Consider the following 23193-nt stretch of genomic DNA (forward strand, 5'->3'; position numbering starts at 1 on the left):
GAGTAGGACTGGTTCATTCACTTTACTTCCAATCATCCCCACCAGCCCTTCTCCTTCGTCTGGCACCTTCCCGTGCAAGCGCAGGAGATACAACACATGCCCTTTTACCTCCTCCCTTCCCATTGTCCAGGGCCCCAACACCCCTTCCAGGTGAAACAGCGATTTACTTGTACTTCTTGCAATTTAATATACTGAATTCGCTGCTCGCGATGCAGTCTCCTTTACATTGGGGAGACCAAACGCAGATTGGGTGACCGCTTTGTGGAACACCTCCGTTCAGTCCGTAAGGGTGACCCTGAGCTTCCGGTCGCCTGTCACTTTAATTCACCACTTCAATCCCACTCTGATCTCTCTGTCCTCAGCCTATTACATTGTTCTAATGAAGCTAAACGTAAGCTCGAGGAACAGCACCTCATCTTTCAATTAGGCACTTTACAGCCTTCCGGACTCAAATATAGAGTTCAACAATTTCAGATAATAATCCCTGCCCCCATTTTTCATGCAGTATGATTTTGCCATTCCCATTTGCAACCTTTTCACAGCATGTTCTTTCTATTCCTTCCTTCTGCTTCCCCCCCCCCCCCCCACCCCCTGCCCCGGTCTCTGCACCTGCTTAAAATCTGTTACATTTCCAGCTTTTTCCAGTTCTGATGAAGGGTCCCAGACCTGAAACGTTAACCCTGTTTCTCCACGGATGCTGCCTGGCCTGAGTATTTCCAGCATTTTCTGTTGTTGTTTCAGATTTCCAGCATCCGCAGTATTTTGCTATTACATAATCAGTACTGATTTCAATAAAGAGATACAACTATAATTTAGGAAATCATTTTATTGGGGAATCAATTCTTATGGTAATTATAGGGACTGAGCAATTGCTGATAGTGTTTGTAGCAGATTGCTTTTGTCACAGGAATGACAACACTAAATATTAGCAACAGAATAACTGCCTTGTGTACATTGTGTTCTTGTATATTGTGGGAAAGCCTTCCATGATCCAATTTGGGTACTTAACTGGGCAGGATACTAAAGTCCTCATTTTAAAAAGAGCTCCTGAAATGCTGGGCAGTCACAACCAGACAGCAACGCTCACCATTCCACTTTACATAAGTCCTGGGCGACAGCTCTCCATTATCTACCTTTGCTATGGTCTTCCTCATTCTCTATACACAAAGCTACCCCTTTGACCTGGGCATTGTATTCATCTTGATCTCCTCTGGCTCAGTCAAAAGAACTGAGATGCAAATCTAGATCAAGGCCATGTGTTGCCACAAGCTGGTGACGGGATCCCATGTTGATATGGCTACTGTAAGGATGCAAAACTTTAAAGGGAAAGTGTCTTGTCAATTTCCCTCTTTGTAGAACAGCCCATTCATTTGGATGCGGAGGTTGAGCTATACTCAGACAATGAGAACTGCTACATTGAAGGTAAGGAATCTTAATGGTTAATTTCTTTTTTATATATAGGTTTTACAGTTCACCCTGGAGACAGATGGATTTTGGAGACTGGCAAAGTGTATGGTCTAACTATTGAAGTGTATGATAAAGAAAGTAATAAGCTTTATCTCTCTGATGTAAGTATTTTTCTTTAAATAAATTATGTGTAATTAGATTACTGAAAATCTTGTGACATCAAATTTCCCAGCAATTTTTCTTTTAAAGAAGATTGTAGTATAGATTAAAACAAAATAATTGTCATATGTAAATTGCTACCACTTATACCCCTATTTTCCAGTGGATACTCGATTCTTTCTAACTGATACTCCAAAATGGTGTAGCTACTGGCTCGCCCCTCTCAACTCTATTTGTTGGTAATTGGTAAACTGAAACTGAGCAAGGAGTAAACAAATCTTTTAGACTTAAAAGATACTGGGGGAGAAATTCGGTTGGTTGCGCCACCCACTAGCGCCTAAAGAGGCCAAGAAGTGGGGCGGTAACCAACTAGCGCCCGGGCGCAGCAAACCCTGCGCCTCTTCCCATATTGAGCGGACATTTAGCGCCGGCGCTAAATCTTAGCGCCCGCTCACGGGCGCAGGCAGATCATGACGTCATTTCAGTGTGCAACGCCTTTTGGGCGCCCCGGACCGGAAATTCAGTGGCGCCCCCCTCTGTTCTGCCTGGCGCTAATAAGGACAGCTTACCTGGAACGTTCCCCAGTCGCTGTCGGGCTGGGGGGGCGTTCTTTAAAGGGGACTGCTGTGGTATAAAAGCGGCAGCCGTTTTTGGAGCACAACTTCTTCGAGAGTTACAGAGAGTTGCTGAGCTGCACACTGAGCCATTTCACCACTGAGCCAGTGCTGGCAGAAGAACTTCAGCCTTCTGACCATCACCTTGCTGTTGGTGAGCATTTCAAACGGGGAAACTTTCTGTGCGCACTTATTATGGGGGCTGCATTGGAGGGGAACGTCCTGCTGCTGAATCATCTGGAAAGGGCACAGAGACGCAGGGAGAGAGGGGCAGGCATGGCCAGACGGAGGAGGGCCAACAGACGTCGCCACACCAGACCTTGCGCTGCCAGGATTTTCCGACAGCAGTTTTCCTACATGAACATGTCGGAGGAGCAGTGTATCAGAAGGCTGCGCTTTAGAAAGGAGGTGGTGACTGAGCTGTGCCACCTGCTTCAGCCAGATCTGCAGCCTCAGATAAGGTGCAGGACATCTCTGTCGGTGGCTGTGAAGATGACTGTTGCCCTAAACTTCTACGCAAGCGGCTCCTATGAGGCCGCAACTGGGGACATAGCCAACATCTCGCAGTTTGTGGTGCATTGCTGCATCCGTCAAGTGACTGATGCCCTGTTTAAAAGGAGGCGGCAGTACATCTCCTTCCCAATGACCCCGGACAAGCAGCGGGAGCGCGCAGAGGGCTTTGCAGCAATAGTGGACTTCCCCATGGTGCAGGGTGCCATTGACTGCATGCACGTGGCTTTGCGGGCGCCTGTATTGAATCCGGAGGAGTTCCGCAACCGCAAGGGGTTCCACTCCTTGAATGTCCAGCTGGTCTGTGACCACCGACAGCTGATCCTCGCAGTGAATGCGCAGTTCCCAGGCAGCAGCCACGACGCCTTCACCCTGCGCCAGACTTCTGTTGCAGACCTTTTCGAGGCCCCGGCTCACCCAGGAGGCTGGCTTCTCGGGGACAAGGGCTATCCTCTGTGCCCATGGCTGATGACCCCGCTCCGTTCGCCCAGCACCCCTGCTGAAGAACGCTACAATGCGAGTCATTAGGCGACGAGGAACATTGTGGAGCACACAATCGGCGTGCTGAAGCAGCGGTTCCGCTGTCTGGACCATTCCGGAGGAGCCCTGCGGTACTCGCCTGAGCGAGTCTGCCACTTTGTGGTTGTATGTTGCATGCTGCATAACTTACCTCCTCCTCCTCCTGCTGATGGGGCAGCATGCGCAGCAATCAGATGCTCCACAGATTGCCCGGGTAATCCTGCCTGATCCAGCGAGGGTGGCAGCAGTCAGTGGTCGCGTGGCCTCGATCTGCATCTGTATGAGACCAGTGAGTGACTGCGTGGCAAGTGCCAATGCTTCGGTGAAGCCCTGGACAGTCCTTTCCAGTGCTGTCCCGAAATCCTGCGCACTCCTTGCCAGTGGCACGCACCTCTTCTGCACTCTGTGCAGCAGCACTCGCGGCCTAACTCGCCCTCCGGGGAGACAGCCCCAGAGCATCCCTACCCCCTTGCGTTGCTGCAGCCCACTGGTTCCTCCTGCTCGTCGCCTCCAGAGTCAGTGGCAGCTTGAGGGCCCGGCTCCCGAGCTGGTGATGCAGCATCTGAAAGCAGGGAGGTTGAAGAGTGGCTTTAGCGAAAGGACAGGGTGGCAGCAAGGGATGCATGAGTGCTGCAATGCACTGACTTGGGTCCAAAGTGAAAAAGCACGCTGGTGGGAGGTGTTGTGTATGTACCTTTTAAGGGAATAACTGGTCTCAGACTGCAGTACCGGCAGTGACCACCCCTGTATAAAAGGCCCTAGCAGGCTTCTGTAGTTTCAGTTTCCAGGTTGTCTCCATTCAGTAAAGACTTGTTATAATCAACTCCTGCAGTCCGTGTCTCAATTATACACGGACATAATAGGGGGAACAAGTGGAAGGAGAGAGTTGAAAAAGTCATGACCTTACCATCGCTGTGCACAATGGGGTCGGCAGCTCCAGAGGTGACAGGACCACTCATCCAGCTTCCAACAATCTGGTGGGCTCGCTCCTCGAGGTCTGAGGGTCTGCAGGTGAGGCCGGCCTCCTCCGGTATGAAGCTGCTCCCTATGGTTCCTGGCCAGCTTGGCCTGCAGGAGAAAGGACGGGAAGTGATGAAACATGCTGCCCTGAGCTGACATTACATGCCCCCCATGGTAGAATAGCCCTTACATTATGCACTGAACTGAATGTGCGTGTGTGTTTCCAGAAAGGGCCATGGGTGCTGGCTGGCAGATGGCCATTGGGGCTTCGCGCACTCTCTGGCCATAAAGTCAGGTGCAGATGGAGGGATGAAGATGATTGTGAAAAAGGCACTCCTCCTAACGACCCGAGTGAGGTCGTTGAACTTTTTCCTGCATTGCACAGGAGTCCTGGGCACCATGCTGCTGGAAGTGACTCTTTGGGAAACATCCCTCCAAGCTCTGCGGTATTCGCTCTGATGAGGCCTCCTGCCATTCTCTGGGTACAGCACAGCTCGCCGGCACTCCACTGCGCCAACCAGATCATCCAATGCCCCATCGCTAAAGCGCTCCGCTCTCTGCCTGACCCTCTCCATGTCTTGGAAGTTTTGAACACCACAGGTCGGTCACCGCCGATTTTGAGGCCTACAAGGCGCAGAGTGTGGCTGCTGATGTTAATTGACCCACCCCTTTAAGAGCTGGCCAGCGCCAGCGTGTCTCGGGGAAATCGATTATTGACAGCACCTGCGCTGTGCCCGGCCGCCGAGAAATTGAGTAGTGCCGCCGGGTTAGCGCCTTAAGAGTACCGTGCAGCGCCTGATTTAGCGCCGCAATCACCTTCAGGGGCGCTGCAACCCAATATCGCTCGAGGTGGCGATAAATTGCGCCTGGCACAAAACTTTGCATACCGCCAATACTAGCACCCCAAACGGGGCGATACCGAATTTCTCCCCCACAATGTTTAAACATTTGTTCCCTCAAAAATGTGTGTAGGTTTTTATGGATTGTATTGGGCTGGAATTTGCTGGAGTGGGGCATTTCGCAGCATGCCCTGTTAGTTAGACTTTTTCCTACACCGTTCAGCTCAAATTTTTTTGCCCTGGAAGTGTGAGATGATAACGACGCGGTGAGGGAAACTGGGCATCTGGGACCTTGGTGAACAACAGGACCTTAAACAGTGTGTCTCCTTAACCAATGAGATTTAAAGTTTGAGAAATAAACGCATGAAGGACTAAGGGTGAATTCAATGTCAAATCAGGTGCAGAAAGAGAAATAGAGAAGGAAAGAAAGATTGGATTAAGAGAGAGAAAAAAGACAAAGGAAAAGTAAGAATATTTTTAAATTTATTTTGAATTTGACATTAAAAAAATCTCCCAACAACAATTCACTACCTGAGAATGGGACTCCGCACTTATAATTCACTTTCTGGCCCAGAGAGTTTGATCGGCAGTCATTAACAATATCACATAGTTAAAAGGGTATTTGCGCTATTGTTGTTGTATTAATTACTGGACTTAACTTTCATGGCGAGTTTAATGGGCAAATGCAGCAACTTCATGAAATACATGAGGAGGTTAAGGGCGAGATGCCATTTTCACGAAGCTAACTGCAACTTGTGGCAATTCTCAAATTCGAAGGGTAGCTCTTCTCGCCACAAGTTGCTGGCCAATTTGCACGTTAATAACTGCGTGCATTGTTCACGCCATTACCATTTCAGCAAATTCTGGCTCCATATAAAACTATTTTTCTATATTCCAAGTGGAGCTTTGAAACCACATTATTTTTGATTAAGCAGTAATCTCTTTAACCAACAATTGGAACAAATAAAGAGAGGTAAGGAAAGAGCTGAAGGTCATATTATGTCAGTTTTGAAGTATTATCACTCTCTAAGCATTGTGACCTCACTGGAAACTGGGAAAGTGACAGCACAGAATGAGACAGTTTTCCACACATAACTCTCTAAAACTCTCTCCCCCTCCGTCCCCCGCCCTGCCCTCAACCCCTCAAAAGAATGTTGAGCCTTCCCTTTAAAAGGCGCGTGACTTTATTTTAACAATCTGAAGACCAGGTCCCATTTCCAGAATAGCCATTTATTTTGTGTCTCTTTCTCTTCATTTGAACAACAAATATTTAACAGGATGAGAACTGACATCGTATGGGGAATTGTCTTGGTGGAGGCACTGACCAAATGTTGTAATGGACAGTTGAAGTGCCCTGTGTTCCCATTTGTTTATTGATTACTCTATCTTCAGATCCATACAGAGTTTGTAGCTGAGTTTTTTTTTAGTACCGGATTTCCATTTTGGAAATTAAAACTGTATTTTTGTTTTGCTATGTTTCTGATCTGGTATAATTGTTTACAGCTTTTTTTATATGTACCATATACAAGTTGAAATATACATTATTGGTGTTTAATTAACTTTTTGTGCAATGTAGGATATCCGAATTAATACTGAAATTTCAAAGGAGTACTTTGAAGTACTGGAGACCTCTCTGAATGGATCATACCATCGTGTAAAAGCTCTGAAGAAGGGGCAAACAATTATTGATGCATCATTAACCAATGTGGCATCTCAGGTCAGTTGTATTTTATGTCCTGTAATCTCTCCGCATTTAATGCCAGGCCTTACTTTAGCAAAGAGGAGATATGTTGGAATTAATAGTGCACAAGACATTGTACGTAAGCTAGAAAGATTCTTTGTTCCCTCTTCCAATGAATAAGATGAAGCATTTACATCCTCCTTCATTTTTTGTCTCATTGGCACCACCAGACTACACAGAGAAATAGCTTTTTTATAAGATCAGACAGCAGACATTTGATTTAGGCTGTGGAGTGGGTTTTGAGACCTTTATGCAGGTTGCATGCATTTGTATAAACTGGTCTTAGCTGAAATTTCAAAATTGATTACAATTTGGTTTATTTACAACCCTTGTTGTAGGAGGAAATGAAATCCAGTTCACACGAGCAGTATTTAATAATCTAACAAAATAACTATTAAAGTGTTTATAATCAAATTAACACCTAACCCATTATCCAGTTTAGAACTCAGAACTTTGTGCATCGACACAGAGCGAGTGTGCACAAATGAATGTGGCCAAATCCAGGAACAGTAACCTCCAATGTACGCAGTGAAAGCAAATGCAACAGGTGTGCATCAGAAAATATGACACTTATACTAATGTACAGTGGGAACTTTCTAAATAATGGGCTGGTCCCTTGTTGGATGCTGAGGAAGTCAAAATACCTTTGAAGAATTCCTATGCTTTGCTTAAGTTTGGAATATGACATTGTGTAATATATTGTAGTGTTTCTCTATTAATTTAATCAAATGTAGCTTATTGAAGAACTTTTTTGTAGGACTTGCTAGCATTTTATGCCTCTATCATGCTGTCAGCCTTGGTTCAGTGTTGGTACACTCGCCTCTGAGTCAGACGGTTGTGGGTTGAAACCCCACTTCAAGACATGAGCACGTCATCATGCTGGCACTTCAGTGCAGTACTGAGAGAGTGCTGAATTGTTGAAGGTGCCATCTTTTCGATGAAATGTTAAACTGAGACCCCTTCCACCCTCTCCAGTGGGAGTAAAAGATCCCACAATACTATTCAAAGAAGAGCATGGGAGTGCTCCTGGTGTTTTGGCTAACCTTTATCCCTAAACCAACACTTGGAAAAGAAATAGATGATCTGCTCATATATTTAATTGCTGCTTGTGGGGCTTGGAGCAAATTGGCTACCGTGTTTCCTACATTACAACAGTGACTACAAATCAAAGCTACCTCATTGGCTGTAAAGTGCTTTATGGTCCTGAGGTCGTAAAAGGAGCCATATAAAATATCTCATTTTACTGTTAAAAGAACAACAGGGGAATTAACCCTGGTATGATAGCAAAATACTGCGGATGCTGGAAATCCGAAATAACAACAGAAAATGCTGGAAAAACTCAGCAGGCCAGGCAACATCCGTAGAGAGAGAAATTGAGTCAACGTTTCAAGTCGAAACCCTTCGTCGAGACTGGTGTCCTGGCCAATATTTATCCCTCAATCAACATCACTAAAACAGATTATCTGGTCATTATCACATTGAGGTTTGTGAGACTTTGCTGTGTGAAAATTGGCTGCTGGGTTTCCTACATTACAATGGTGTCTGTATTTCAAAAAATACTCCCTCTTTTCCCCCCCCCCCCCCCCCTCCCCCGGTTGTGTCTGTTAAGTACTGCTTCACGCTTCTGTGTACTGTACTTGCTGGAATGCTGTTTGGAGTAAACGATTCATGATTCATATATTTACAAGTTAATGTGGATTGGAAAAGGAGAGAAATTGATTGTACCTGTACATGCACAAATGCAAATTATATATTGATTGTGCTTGCCTTATTGTAGCAAACAAAGTAAAATGAATGTGGCCTTACTGGATATAATTAGATATTGTTACTAGTAAACCCATGCTATTTCACACTTCTTGTTTTGATCATTATTTGCATTGATAATTTGACATGTTTTATTCAACACTTTGCCATATTAAATATTTTTAACTAACCACATATATAAAATGTATTCAAACTAAAGCAGGATGTTAATTTTCAACTTGTTTCTGAATACATTTGATATATGTGAAGAAACATGAGAGTTTTTAAAATAAATTTGGTTATATATCTGAGCCAGTGGATGAGAAAGTGGAAATATATTAGTTCTGTTTAAAAAAAAAAAAAAAAAAAAAAAAAAAAAAAAATCTTAGATTTTGAAAGCTGAAATTCCCAAGAGTTTGTAATAAGAAATTAATTCAGTGCAAATTTAGAATTAGTATTGTGGCTGTAGTGCAACAAGCTTTTTGTTGTATAAATTACCAAAAATCTGCTTTTGTATCAATGAAAGCATGGCCACATATGCTGTTGAAGCGGTTGTGGTAAACTGCAAATAGCAGCATTAACAGCAAGTTAATGAGGTTTTTGGTTTCATTAAACTGTTCTTTAAAACACTTAAGTTTTTAAATGTACACTTTTTTTCCTGGAAAATGCCATTATCTAGGCTATTACAGTACTGTTCATAGTTTTATGAACATCTTTTAACTTTTTGTAAATTTTGACTTTCAGAATGGAATTGTGCATTCCCTGCCTGTCCCAGTGCGGAACCAACAGGAAGTAGAAATTTATAATCCAATAGTTCTTGCACCAAGTATTTTGACATTTCCTTGGCAGCAGGTGGCCGGAGCTTATCAGTATGCAATAAAGGTGCACTTTATTTTGTTAACGTCATTTTTAAAAAATATTCATTATGTTCACAAGCTTTCTCTTAACAATGACATTAAATCCCATGCTAGAAGTAAAGTAGAAATCAGTAATGAGAGATTTTGCTTCTTTCAAAATAAAAATGACTTTGGTTCTTTTTCATGTAGCTTATTCTCCTTAGACTTTCTCCCTGTTTTTTTCATTCTTTCTTTACTGTCCATATTTATATTTAAATATGATCTCAGATGAATGGTTCAGAAATTGTTGAGTAACACAGTGCTAAAGGTTGGAGATGTATTTGCGGAGATGTATTTGCAGAGAATGAGGGCGTAAAACTTTCTCTCTGGTTTTGTGCAGGCTATAGTCTGTATATTGAATCTTGATCAACTGACTGGCCCTAGTTAGAAATAATGAAAATTATCATCTCTCAAAACTACTCTTCAGTCAGTTACTATTTACTGTTTCAGTGCAAAAGAATGTATGCATATTTGTGCACTTTTTTGGACTCTGACCTGCTGCAATAGCCATGGCATTTATGTGGCTGGTCCAGTTGAGTTGCTGGTCAGTGGTGACCCCCAGGATTTTGATGGTGGGGGACTCTGAGATGGCAATGCCATTGAATGTTAAGAAGAGGTGGTTCGACGCTCTCATTCTGGAGATGGTCATTGTCTGGGACTTGTGTGATGGAAATGTTACTTGCCACTTATCAACCCAAGCCTGAGTGTTGTCCGGTCATGCTGCATGCAGGTATAGACTGCTTCATTATCTACGGTATTGTGAATGGAGTTGAACACTGCAATTATCAGTGAACAGCCCCATTTCTGACCCTATGTTGGAGGGAAGGTCATTGACTGAGCAGCTGAATATAGTTGGGCCTAGGTCACATGCCCCGAGGAACTCGTTCAGAGATGATTGGCCTCCAACAACCACAACCATTTTCCTTCAGTGCTGAGGTCATACCTGGCACAAAGAGTTTTCCCCCGATCCCTATTAACTTCAATTTTACCAGGGCTCCTTGGTGTCACAGTCAGTGAAATGCTGCCTTGTTGTGACGGGCAGTCACTCTCGTGTCATTTCTAGAATTCCGCTCTTGTCCATGTTTGGACCAAGGCTGTAATGACATTGGATCTTAGTTTGTTCTGCCAAAGTCATTTGCAATATAATATCCTGGTAATTCTTTCAAGGTATTCAGTACACATTTCCAAATACATTAAAATGGGATTCTGCTTAATGTGATTACAGTTACAGTATATTTTAATCGACCAATTGTATATTTATTCCTTTAACATATTTTCAATTTGTTATATAGGCAGAAGGTGGGAGTGGAAATTTTACCTGGTCATCATCCAACCAGGCTGTGGCAACAGTGACGGTTAAAGGAATTATGACAACAGGAAGCGATATAGGGTTAAGTGTAATACAAGCACATGATGTGCAGAATCCATTACACTATGGACAAATGATGGTAAAATGATTTTTAAAATTTCTATCTCTACTTTTGTTGTTGTGAACCTTTAGGAAATACAAATATGAAACATATATTTGGAACAAAATGATATACTCAGATTTTATGAAATTGAAAAAGTAAAACAATGGCCTGGATTTTGCAGTAAAAATAATGGTGACACTTGTAAATCGGACAGCAACTTCTGGTGACAGCAAATGTGTAGTTAAACATGGAAAGCGGGAAGTTGCTGTCAGACTTGCCCTCCTCCTCCAGTAGCTGCACTATACCGGTATCTCGCCGAGAGACTCGGCATTGAAGCACATGGAAGATGTGAAGTTGCGGTACTTGCATGATAGATACCCACTAAACTCGCCAGAAGCAGTTAGGGCTTGTTCATTCTAGTGTAAGTAAATTTTTAATGGCATGAGAAGTCTTAATTAGAGCCAAACTACCTCTGTGGAACTGAAAATTAACTTTTACAAGTCTCATTCCTTCAGATTTTAATTATTGATGGAGATTTAAAAATTTTTAAAAATGTAAATATTTTTTTCCTATTCTGTCTCTTTTATCTCTCAATCCACTCTTTGTTTCCATCTTTTTATTTCGTTTTCTGCACATGATTTGGCATCGAAATAACTATTCTAACTGACACTTCCTGGCTCAGACTCTGCGTACCTCAGTAAGGATTCTTCAGTTTGATTGGTTAAGGAGATACACAGTTGTTTTCCCTGTTCACACAAGTCCCAGAGCCGCTGTAGAGGGCTGTACTGTTTTGGCTCTCTAATTTACAGTAAATTCCATTGCAATATTCCATAGAAAGCCTGTGGGTAAGTGTAATGAATGGCTGGTGTCGTTCGTTCACCGCTGACTGCAAAACTCGGGCCATTAATTGTTACGGATAACCCTGTGCTTTCAATTTTCTAAAAGGTTACTTTTGTGCCTACTATAGGGTAATAAGTAAGGAAATTCAGATTGAGCTGTGTGGTCCTGAAGATGTCAAGTGGTCTAATATTTTGTCCCAGACTTTAACAGACCCTTTTTTTAAAAAGGGACTAAAACTGTAGCTTAAAATGTCTTTTATCATCATGTGTTACTGTAGTACATCGTCAGAGTTTCTGTGCCTGTAATACTTACTGCAAAGTTAGCCTGTAGTGTATGTGGTTCTCAGTGTTTTCTACCTGTATCCAGGAAGATTTTCAGAAAGTAATGAAGTATTTGATTTAATCAGATTTTTAGTTTTGTTTACCAAATTATAAATTTCGTAATTTTTTTTTCCATTTTCAAAAATTACTTGCCTTTAAGTGAACAAGATTTGCTACTTCATCATGATACCATACTTGGTATTGATGAATAATAAATGACCAAGCATTAGGAGTTTCACCATGGTGAGCACATGCCTTGGACCTTATTTCAGTTTGAGAGTCAGGCTTCTCTGTAATATTTTGTTTCGTCATTCTTAGTGAGGTAAAAGTGACAGTGGCACCAAAAACATATGTACATGGAGTGAGTATGTGTGAAGAATAAAATTGAAACTGAACACTATTCTGCAAAACCGTGATAGCTGATCACAATATTGCTTTACCAGTGAAACAACACACATTCATCACTGCTTTTATCACTGCTTAACGGTCAGCTTGGCTCAGTTGGTAGTACACTCTCCTGAGTCAGAAGGAAGTGGGTTCAAGTCCCACTGCAGACTTGAGCGAAAAATCTTGCGAACATTTCGTTGTAGTATTGAGGGAGTGCAACATTGTTGGAGGTGCCATCTTTTCGACGAGACATTAAACTGAAGTCTTGTCTGCTTGCTTTGTTGGATGTACAACATTCTAGGGCACTGTTTGAAGATGAGCAGCGAGTTCCTGCCAGTTGCCTGGCTAGGAAATTAAAAGTGATAAGTAATCCTCCACTGTAAAACCATCTATGTTCAGTGTTGGTATGGCTAGTAACTTGGATAGTTTTCAGCTGTAATGTCTTTATTTTTAATTTGTAATATGGTTTCAATTCTTTTTTTTACTTCGAGGTTTATGTAATTGAGCCAATCCAAATGGAATTCACACCTTGCCAGGTAGAAGCTCGAGTTGGGCAACCACTGGATTTGCCCCTCAAAATTTACGGTCTTATGAATGTGGAAACAAAAGAAAAAGTTATGCTAACCGACTGCTCCCATTTTGATCTTGTGGTAGAGATTGAAAACCGTGGTGTTTTCAAAACTATAGAAGGTAATGAGAAAAAGTACATTTATTTTTATGATCAAACTAATGGCAGCAAGACAAAACTAGTCATTTCTGTTTTAGTATCATTTTTTCCACATAAGTAAATAACATGCATTTTCAATGGAGTAAAAGATTGAGCTGTGAAACACGTAACAATTTTTAACAGTACTGTAAACTGAATCAAATTTTAGTATTTGTCACCTGCAGCTAACACCTCAAGCGCAACATATTTTGACATTGCATTGTTCTCATTTATTCTTTGCATATCTTAATATAAGTGCTCACTTTTCAAAATGTTCAGTAAGAAACCTATGGGGGAGCAATCAATGCACAAGTCTGATTGAATCTGCACAGCTTGTGTAGCTCTCCTGTATATAAGATATGGCAATTTTCTTTCGATGGAGGGTGATAGAAATGCTTGCAGTGAAATTTTGCTACATTTGATTTGCCAGTCCAATGGCTAACCAGTAGAAAGTAACAGTAACATGGTCATGCCCCAGTAAGATGTAATTTTCGCAAGGAAGAATTAAGGATTTCAAATTTTACATTAAAATCACTGTTTATTCTGTGCTGAATTGACTTAATGAACATACGAAGTGGGCAGGCAGGAAAAGACCAGCTGGTCCATCAAGCCTGCTGCACACCATGATGGATGGAGCATCATGACTAAACACTTCGTTGCCCCCTCCCTGTAGCCATGTAATCGCCTTAAGAGGCAAAAAGCCAAGAGAAAAAAACCCAGGACCAATGAGGGGAAAAATACCCTGGAATATTTCTCTCCGACCCCCTCAGGCAATTGAAACAAGTCCAAGAGATCACATGGACCACGTGTTCTCTGTAAAGACACTTGCCTTCTATATGATACGACCTCTGCCCCAGTCAAGAAGCAGACCAGCTCCCTCTTGAAGGCATACAGCGAGTCAGCACCCACCACACCAGCTGGCAATATATTCCAGAGGCTCACTACTCTCTGGGAAAAGAAGAACCGCTTAACACCCAGCCTATCCTACTCTTGCATAGTTTAAAATCACCCACCCCACGTGGGGGGACTGAAACGTCTAATGCAGATTTATTTTATGGATTAATTTTAATTGCATTGCTTTTCTTGATGACACAGCAAATAACAGCATCTTACTAATGTCAACAACATGATGGTCTTCAATTAAAGTCATTTTTGGGGGGGCCCGCTCAGAGTTTAGCTAGCAGGCAGTGGAAGCATGCAAACCAGGAAGGTCCAAGCTTCAATTCCTAGTCTATGCCGAGTAGCTGATTTCAACCAGGATAAGGGAATAGTTGACCTCGACGCTCCCGGGTTAAGGAGGCGACAGTTAGCCAGGAATTGCTTTGTAGGAATTTTATGGCAGTTGTAAAAATATTCCTGTTAAAATTTTCTACTGTTCCAATAATGTTGGGTATAGTCCTTAATTGAGTGACTTGTGCATGACCTGTGGAAGAGGTCAGCTTGATGACTCAAAGGACCTTTTTTATTCCATGTTGCCTGTGTTCTTGCAGGGCAAGCATTTACTTGGGGTCAGAAGCAAATGTATTAATGTATTCTGTCTGTTCAGCATTCAGAGCCAATTAATGGAACAAACAATAGGGAATAGTGTTATAATACAGCATATAAAAATGACTTGAATGTTAAAATTACATTTCTTTAACCAGCTGGTTTGTTAACAGGGAGATTGGAACCAGGCCCTAAGCACTGCAGTGGAATAAGAGTTCAAGCCGAGGCTCAGGGTTACACCACTCTTGTGGTTAGTTATAATCACGGCCATGTGTACCTTACTGCCAGCATCACTATTGTCGCATATGTGCCGCTCAAAGTAAGTATTTACTATGCAAAGGTTTGTATTTCAGGGTTGACTTTTTTTTCCACCTACATCTCACCCCTGTTTTCATTACATGTACATCACCATAATTTAGTGTTCGAGTCTCTCCACAATTTGCATACATTTTAGGGTTACCATTTGTATAAAATGGCACAAATTGCCCACGGCACTTCAGAAGTGCAAGGAAAACTCATCAAGCCAAAGAGAGATTAGAAGAGATGATTTTAAAATTAAAAAGCTTGGTCAAAAAAGCTGGGTTTTAAAGAGGGCTGTAAAAGAGGAAAGGGAGGTGAAGAGGCAGAGGAATTTAGGGAGGGAATTCCAAAGCATGGGGTTTAGGTGACTCGGGTCATGGCTGCCAATGGTGGGGCAAAGGTTGGGGGTGCACAAGAGGAACACCCAGAGTGGGAGGGGTTATGGAGCTGGAGGAAGTTCGAGATGGGGAAAAGGGAGGTTGTGGAAAAATTTAAACAAAGACAAGAATTTTAAGTTTGCGGTGTTAAGGGACAGGAAGCTAAAGTAACTCAGCGAGGTAATGAGCAAGTGGGTATTGGTGTGAGATGGGTTGTGGCCCGCAGAGTTTTGGGTGAGCTGGAGTTTAATGGGTGGAGGATGGAAGGCTGGCCAAGAGAGCATTGGAGTAATTGAGCCATGGATGAGGGTTTTCGGTGGCAGATGGGTTGAAGTGGGACACAGGCAGCCACTGTTATGGAGTTGGAAGTAGGCAGTCTTTGAGACACTTGAATATTAATATTGTTTTAAAAAAATAAATGAGGGTAGCCCTTGCTGTTAATGTGGGTTCTTCTAATTGATGTGGGACCTCACTGGTTATCTACTTGTGATGTAGGACTTTCATTAAGGGAATCAAAGGATATGGGGATAGGGCTGGAAAGTGGAGTTGATGTAGAAGTTCAGCCATGATCTTATTGAATGGAGGAGCAGGCTCAATGGGCCATATGGCCTACTCCTGCTCCTATTTCTTATGTTCACCAATTTCCACAAACTGTAATATAAAGCATATTCATTATCATTCTGGATGATTAATGTCCAACCCTCCTCTTGCTTTGGACTACCATTTGGTTGATGAACTTGCCACATTTAGAAGCTACTTCTTCCACCATATTTACCTTGAATTCTGGTTTAATGCTTGCTATGTTGTAGTTCTTATGAATATAAAGTATAATGACCTGAAGCAAAATGGACTTGTATTTATGCAGTGTGCTCCTGTAATAGCTGCCTGTCATAAGCCATAGTTTTAAAGCCAAGAATGCAATGAAATGAAGTCACAGCATAGAAATTTACTCCGAGTTAGTGGTACTAATTCGCAGATGATGTCTGAAATAGTTTTGAAGCCCTAAAAATGATTTTTATCTACCTAAATGTTTTTATTTCAGGCTATTGATCCAGTATCTGTTGCTTTGGTAACTTTGGGATCCTCAAAGGATATGCTGTTTGAGGGAGGACCCAGGCCATGGGTCTTAGAGCCCTCAAAGTTCTTCACAGACCTTACAGCTGAAAATGAAGAAAGTATTATTCTTCATTTGATTAGCTCCCCTGCATTTCGAAACCAACCTAAGCATTTGGTTAGAGCTACCTGTACAGCACTGGGAGAGCAGGTGAGAAACAGCAACTTTTGCTATGTCTCTTGTATTGCGAGATTAAGCTTTTTTAAAGCAATTTCCTAGCATACATGCTGCAACGTTATGCAATAATATATCTGCTATATCAACCTTTTTTGCATGGTAAATATGATGTTGGAAATTTGCTACAACAAACTATGCTAAATTCAATAGGTCTGTGTAATTTCTGTAAGTTTTCATGGTACTTGAATAAGAAAACCCATTGTTTTTCTTCTGAGTGGAGTTAAATTGGCTGTTTTTCACCTCAGCCTTGACATTTCAGGAATGTTGTAATAGCACAGATTAATTAATTGCTGTTTCTGTTATTTTGAAACTATATATTGTATGTATTTTTCCTCCCTTTTAGGTTTTAGCTTTGACGGTTGGGAACAAACCTAGTTTTAAAAATTCCTTCCCTGCAGTAGAACCAGCTGTTGTCAAGTTTATTTGTGCTCCCCCATCCAGGCTTACATTGGCTCCTGTGTACCTGAGTCCTCAGCTGGACCTATCGTGTCCTTTGCTTCAACAAAATAAGCAAGTGGTAAGTCTAATTTGACAAATTAAAATTCCTAACAAACATTTTTGTGCCATAATTCGAAAATAGTTATCATGTTCAGATAAAACTGTTTATATATTTGCTTCAAGTATTTCAAGTCAATTGGTTTCAATTGAGAAGCTTTCTTTTAGTTTAGCTCCTCCATTGATTACAATTTGTTAAAAAAAATACTTGTAATATTAATTCATATCCTAATGGTACTACATCTCTTCCAGGTTCCTGTGTCGAACTATCGTAACCCAGTCCTTGACTTGGAAGCGTATGACCAGCAAGGGCGTAAATTTGACAACTTTTCTTCCCTTAGCATTATCTGGGAATCATCAAAATTTTCCTTGGCCAGCATTGAACTCAGTATGCCTATGCAAATGAATTCCAAAGATCATGGAAATGGGCAAAAGAAGCAACATGGTATTGATGTGATTAAAAATCAATTGGTTTACATTGCAAAAGTTCAATAGTTTGCTTATTTTGACACTGCATTTTATTTTATTTTTAGGTTTGCAAACTGTGCTGGTTCATCGTGAATCGGGGACTACTTCGATCACAGCAGCCGCAACAGGCTACCAGCAGGAACATCTCAATGCAGCTAAAGTTAAATCTAGGGTATGTCAACTAGTTTGAGTAGAGTGACTTAGTGCAGACTCAGATAACTGGGCTTGTTCAAGTATGTGAAAATAGAGTAGTTTAAACCTTAGTACTGTATTGTGCTAATTTTAACTTCTGACTGGATTATAATGTAATTAAAAATGAATAATGGGCGTTCTAACCTTTTTTTTGGTACTCCTTTGTAACAGTATGATCCATTACTACCTGTATCTGCTACAATTGAGCTGCTGCTTGTGGAAGATGTTAAAGTCATCCCGGATAACATCACCATTTACAACCATCCTAATGTTAAGGTAAAAATGTGTTCCTTATTTTGGGATACACGGTCATATAGGAGCTGTTTACAAAATATGTTTATTACAATTAAGAGTTCTTAATCTTTTTGTCTCAAAGGCGGAACTTTCACTCAAGGAAGGATCAGGGTACTTTTTCATTAATACAAGTGCAACGGATCTAGCAAGGGTCATCTATCAGGAGGCCCAGAGCATTGCTCAGGTGAGTGAATCATTATTTGTATAATACTGCCGGGGGAAAAGTTTCTGTATGTCCTTCGCTCTTTGATTGCAGTAGTCTTGGAACACCGGATAGCTGGAAATGCTGTGGTTGGAGTTATATTCAATGTTTTGTAGCTTTAGATGGTGAATTTACAAATGTTGTTGAGTTGCCCTTGAACTGAAAACTCTTGTGCAATTTTTTTTTTTAGTTAGTAACATTATCATCACTAAACCAGGCTTGTGCATAAACTTTATAAAAACAATCTTTTTTTTAGTAAAAGGAAGTACCCCCCCCCCCCCAGAGCCAAGTAATACCTCTTCTGTCTTGCACTAATCGTTCTCTAAAAGCTGCTTACTTTCAGAAATGTGGAATTGCACCACTGTTGCTCTTCCAAGGCAACCAATAATTTAGCTTGGGTACAGGCTCTGAGATCACCTGACCAACAGCCACAGGTTCAGCCAGCAAGTCTCTGAACTTCATCACTCAGCAACAAAAGGAGTGTTGGGTACCAGCTGAATAGGAGCTTTTTTAGCTGCAAGCCTGGCTTCTTGACTGAGTTCAAGCAAAACTTGGCAGTCCACAAACTTGTAACTACTGAAAGGAAGTCTGAATTTTTGTAGCTTTGCAGACCTGCTGTTAAATGTTGTGAGATCAGTGGTACTCTAACTTTGTGCCAACACCTCACATAGGAGGATCAAGAAGCATGAAGGCAAGCAAAATTCAACTGGATTCCTACTACTATGTTCCTATGGTTTATGTCTTACTCTGAACTCATTCAGTTACAATCTTATAACTCATTCCCAGGTAATGATAACTATCATTTCATTTTTGGCCTAAAAAGTGGTTTAATTTTTACCATCTATTTATCATTGGCAATACTACCAAGTGGAATGGCCAAAAACTGTACAAGGACTTGGATATGCTGAGTCCTGGACTCAGGCTGGAGCTTCCAGTGGCATTGTTTGGAACAAAGCCTCCACTTGCCCCAAATAACACCACAAAAAAGAGAGGAGTTGGGGCTAAGGGCAGGGATGCCCTTCACTGGGAATTCCCACGTCTTCAGCCTTACAAGAATCTAGTGTAAGTTGGGAGATAAATACGCCAGGTTGTGTGGGGGGGTGGGGGGCGCTCCACACTAAGACGGTGGCCTGGACCCTCAAGAAAATTTTACGGCACATTTCAGAGTGGCTCCTGTGGCACAGGATTACTAGTGGCACAGACAGGGATGGAAGAAATATCCTTTCTCTCTTTCCATCCCCCAGCTCGTCCACCATCGCTGCATTTTGTGGTGTCTCGGGGTGTGGGGAGTCACTGGGGATGTACCCCTTGTGACATGAGCATTGCCTGGGCCCGTGCAAGTAGGGTGACTTCCCACTAATCCTGCATATTCTGGCTAAGTCGGTAGCATAGGCCACCGGCAGTTGCGATGCCAGTGTAACTGGCGGAATCGTGTCCCCGAGTAGTTTCAGGCCTACATGAGTTTCTCAAATTGCACTATCTGCAAAACTTCAATTTTTTGTATTATACAGGTGCAACCAGTTCATCCAGGAATTTTAACTGTTTTAGTCCATGATTTGTGTCTGGCTTTTCTGGGGCCTGCGAGAGCTGAAGTACACGTGTCTGACATATTGGAGTTGTACGTACGGGTTGTGGACAAGGTTGGTTGAACGGCATTAACTTAATGGTTAACGGTTTATTTTGGGTTTTATTTTTCTTGAAAGTTCAAGTAGATAAAGCCATAAAAAAGGTAAATAGCACATTGAGTTTTATAAATGGAGGCATAGAACATAAAAGCAATGAAGTAAACTTTAATTTGTACACAGTAATAATTAGACCACAGTCAGGGTGAAAGTTTGGGCAGCCCATTATGGAAAGGATATACAGCGCAGATTCAACAGGATGCACGAGAAAGAAAGACTTGCATTTATATAGCGCCTTTCACGACCACCGGATTTCCCAAAGCGCTTTCCAGCCAATGAAGTACTTTTGAAGTGTAGTCACTGTTGTAATGTAGGAAACGCGACAGCTAATTTGCGCACAGCAAGCTCCCACAAACAGTAATATGATAATGACCAGATAATCTGTTTTAGTGATGTTGATTGAGGAATAAATATTGGCCTGGACTCCGGGGATAACACCGGTGAGATGGGCAACTATAGTTATGGGGAGAGACTTGTGATACAGGGACTAGTTCCACTGGTGCTGAGAAGGCTAAAAGGAGATTTAATAGAGCGTTTTGATAGGGTGAATTGGGAAATACATTTTTTTCTGCTTGTGAAGACCGCATGCTAGGTTATCCGTTTAATAGTGTTTCAGCGAGTGACGAAAGAGGTTAGGAGAAATTTCTTTGCGTGGCGTGTTCGAGCATGAAATATTTTGTCGTAGTGAATAGTTGAGATGGCAACCATTGCATCTTTTAAGGGAAAATTGGGTTCATATTTTAAGTAGAGGAAGATAGAAGATTATGGGGAGAGAACAGAGCAGTAGGATTAATGGATTGCTCCAGCAAATAAATGCAGAGAGGATGAGCCAAACGGTCTCCTGTGCTATATTTTTTATAGTATTAGAATGTGTGCATGTTTTGCAGAATTATAATTGAGGTATTCTGGCTACATTCTACAAACCTTATAGTAGTTGCATTTCTCTCCATAGAATTTAACATCTATTTTTATAAACTGCTGTCTTCTCCCTGAGCTATGCACATTATCTAAGCTGTTTCATAAAAAAAGTACAGATTATACCCTTTCACCCTCTTGCTGTTAAAACTGCTATATTACACTGTGGAGCAGCTTTATTAAAGGAACAGAGATATGTTTATAATTAGTATGGGAACAAAAAGCCAAAAGAACAATTGTGTGAAATGTAACAGTCATGCATCAGGCTGATGAACAAAGAGATATAGGACTTATATCCATGAAATTCGGCCCAATGCTTGGCTCCAGTGAAACGGCAAATATAGGCTGTGTTAGCAGAGGGATAAAGTATAAATCAAAGGTTATAGTCAGGCCTCATCTTGAGTATTCTATGCCTTTGTGATTGCCTTATCATAAGGATATTATTGCTCGAGAACGTAATGGCCCAGAATTTGTGGTTGTAATGATCGCGAAACTGTCAGCGTTTGCCGTCATTACAACTGTGAATTTGACAGCAACTACTGGAGTATGTACATGCACAGTTAAACATGGAAATCCAGAAGTCGCTGTCTATCATTCCCTGCTCCTCCACTGTTGGACTCCCCCGGAGCTAGCAATCAATTGAAATCACTAAGCTGATGAAAACTTCCCCCTTTTTGCTGTTTAACCCCCCTTTTCCCCCCCCCCCCCCCCCCCACCCAAAGTTAAGCCTTGTTGAAAAAACTAATTTTACATTTGTGGAATGTCACATTTCGCTATTATGATACAAATTCCATGGTTTTTAATTTTTTTTAAAGTTTGTTTGATATTTCAGCTTCTACCTTACTCCCATGTGTATACCCCAATCTTTTATTTCGCTCTCTGTAAAATGATTAAAAAGTGAAGGAAGATCAGTGCATTTTACTTCCTGGTTTGCTATCTGAGAATTCTTCAATGTGATTGGCTGCTTAGCCTGTTTGATGACATCACTGTTGCTGGGCGCTGGAGATCTCCTAGACTTGGTGTCAGATTCAAATTAACATCGGGAGAGGTGAAATCCACGCCACAGAGATCACGAGAGGTCAGCGCCGAGCTGCTGACCGCAAAATCCAGGCCATAGAGGCAACAAACTAAGAGAATCCTAGGAATCAGAAGTTAAGTTATGAGGAAAAAAATGAGAAATAGTTCAGTTTTAGGCAAAGCTTGCTAGACTTTCGCAATAAATTATTAGGAAAGCCCGTTGCTTCCAAAATTTAATGCAACTTATTCAAGTTATACTTGGTATATCTAAATCTTTAATGGAAATTGGTATCATTCTTAATTTTGTCTTCCACAGGTGGAGATTGGTAAAATGGTTAAAGCCTATGTGCGAGTACTGGATTATTCAAAAAAACCTTTCTTGTCCAAATACTTTTCATTCATGAATTTAAAACTGAAAGCAGCTTCTCAAATACTTTCTTTGGAGTAAGTAACATTTTTCAGCTTTGAAAGAATGATCAGCTCAATCCCATTAACCTCACGAGATCAGAGGCAGGGCTCTACTCATGTCACTGTTGCGCTGCAAGCACATTTTTCATTCTTAACCATTTAAATGCTTGATTTGTCAAGGTTTTTTTTTCCTGAACATATACTTCCTGTTTTAGGCCACTTGATGAAATCCTTGATGATTATACTGCAAGCTTTACAGTTCAGGGTATAGCAATAGGACAGACCAGTTTGACAGCAACTGTAACGAGCAAGGATGGCAAAAAGCTAAGCTCTGCACCTCAGCAAGTAGAAGTAAGTTTGAGCATATTTCCTCCAGTAATTACAAATAATTCAAAATGTCTAGTTATCCCAGTTTTATTAAAAGCCATAGAACTGTTGCACGGAATTCGTCAAATGTAAGGGAAGGATTTCTGGTGTCATCTCATTCTTGAAATCAATGCACTCTAAATGTTAAATCAATTTGTTTCTGTTCTGTAGGTATTTCATCCCTTTCGATTGATTCCAAGAAAAGTAACACTCATTGTGGGTGCAATGATGCAGGTACATTGTGTTCAGAATGTGATTGCTTCTAACGATTTAAAAACCCTGCTGAAATAATTATTGTACATCTGTTGACATGTTAAATGCAGTTCCCAAAAATCAACTCTGCGGGCGGAAAAACCTGCACCTGGACCGGAGGGCTCCGAGGAGGCGCAGAATTCCGTTGCTGTGCCTCTTCAAACTGCCGGTGTGCAGGGCCCGCGTATCATAAGAACATAAGAAATAGGAGCAGGAGTAGGCCAATCGGCCTCTCGAGCCTGCTCCGCCATTCAATAAGATCATGGCTGATCTGATCCTAACCGCCAATCTACTATCACAGAACCATCTCCTAAATCTAACAGAATTAGACACACGAAATAGGAGCAGGATCAGGCTGCACGGCCCCTGGGCCCGCTCCGCTACCCACAGGGCCAT

The 23193-nt window shown here is 41.7% G+C and overlaps 1 protein-coding gene across 3 annotated transcripts in view; it reads left to right on the plus strand.

Moving 5' to 3' along the window:
* The window catches only part of nup210 (nucleoporin 210), a 139177-nt gene that overhangs the window by 51892 nt on the left and 64092 nt on the right, over window positions 1-23193 (plus strand). For all 3 annotated transcript variants that reach the window (XR_015080044.1, XM_086001713.1, XM_086001714.1), the window contains exons 9-24: window positions 1462-1568; window positions 6585-6725; window positions 9237-9374; window positions 10681-10836; window positions 12839-13037; window positions 14712-14857; window positions 16258-16479; window positions 16850-17023; window positions 17254-17446; window positions 17535-17641; window positions 17833-17937; window positions 18038-18139; window positions 19669-19797; window positions 22088-22215; window positions 22395-22530; window positions 22717-22779. Coding sequence is in view for 2 of the 3 variants with exons in the window: in XM_086001713.1 (XP_085857839.1) it covers window positions 1462-1568; window positions 6585-6725; window positions 9237-9374; window positions 10681-10836; window positions 12839-13037; window positions 14712-14857; window positions 16258-16479; window positions 16850-17023; window positions 17254-17446; window positions 17535-17641; window positions 17833-17937; window positions 18038-18139; window positions 19669-19797; window positions 22088-22215; window positions 22395-22530; window positions 22717-22779 (2246 nt within the window). In the remaining variant the exon portion in view is untranslated. The remainder of the gene's footprint in view (window positions 1-1461; window positions 1569-6584; window positions 6726-9236; window positions 9375-10680; window positions 10837-12838; window positions 13038-14711; window positions 14858-16257; window positions 16480-16849; window positions 17024-17253; window positions 17447-17534; window positions 17642-17832; window positions 17938-18037; window positions 18140-19668; window positions 19798-22087; window positions 22216-22394; window positions 22531-22716; window positions 22780-23193) is intronic.

This window comes from Somniosus microcephalus, chromosome 11 (assembly GCF_052327205.1).
Source record: "Somniosus microcephalus isolate GS21.2 chromosome 11, FLI_Smic_1.0, whole genome shotgun sequence".
NCBI lineage: Eukaryota > Metazoa > Chordata > Chondrichthyes > Squaliformes > Somniosidae > Somniosus > Somniosus microcephalus.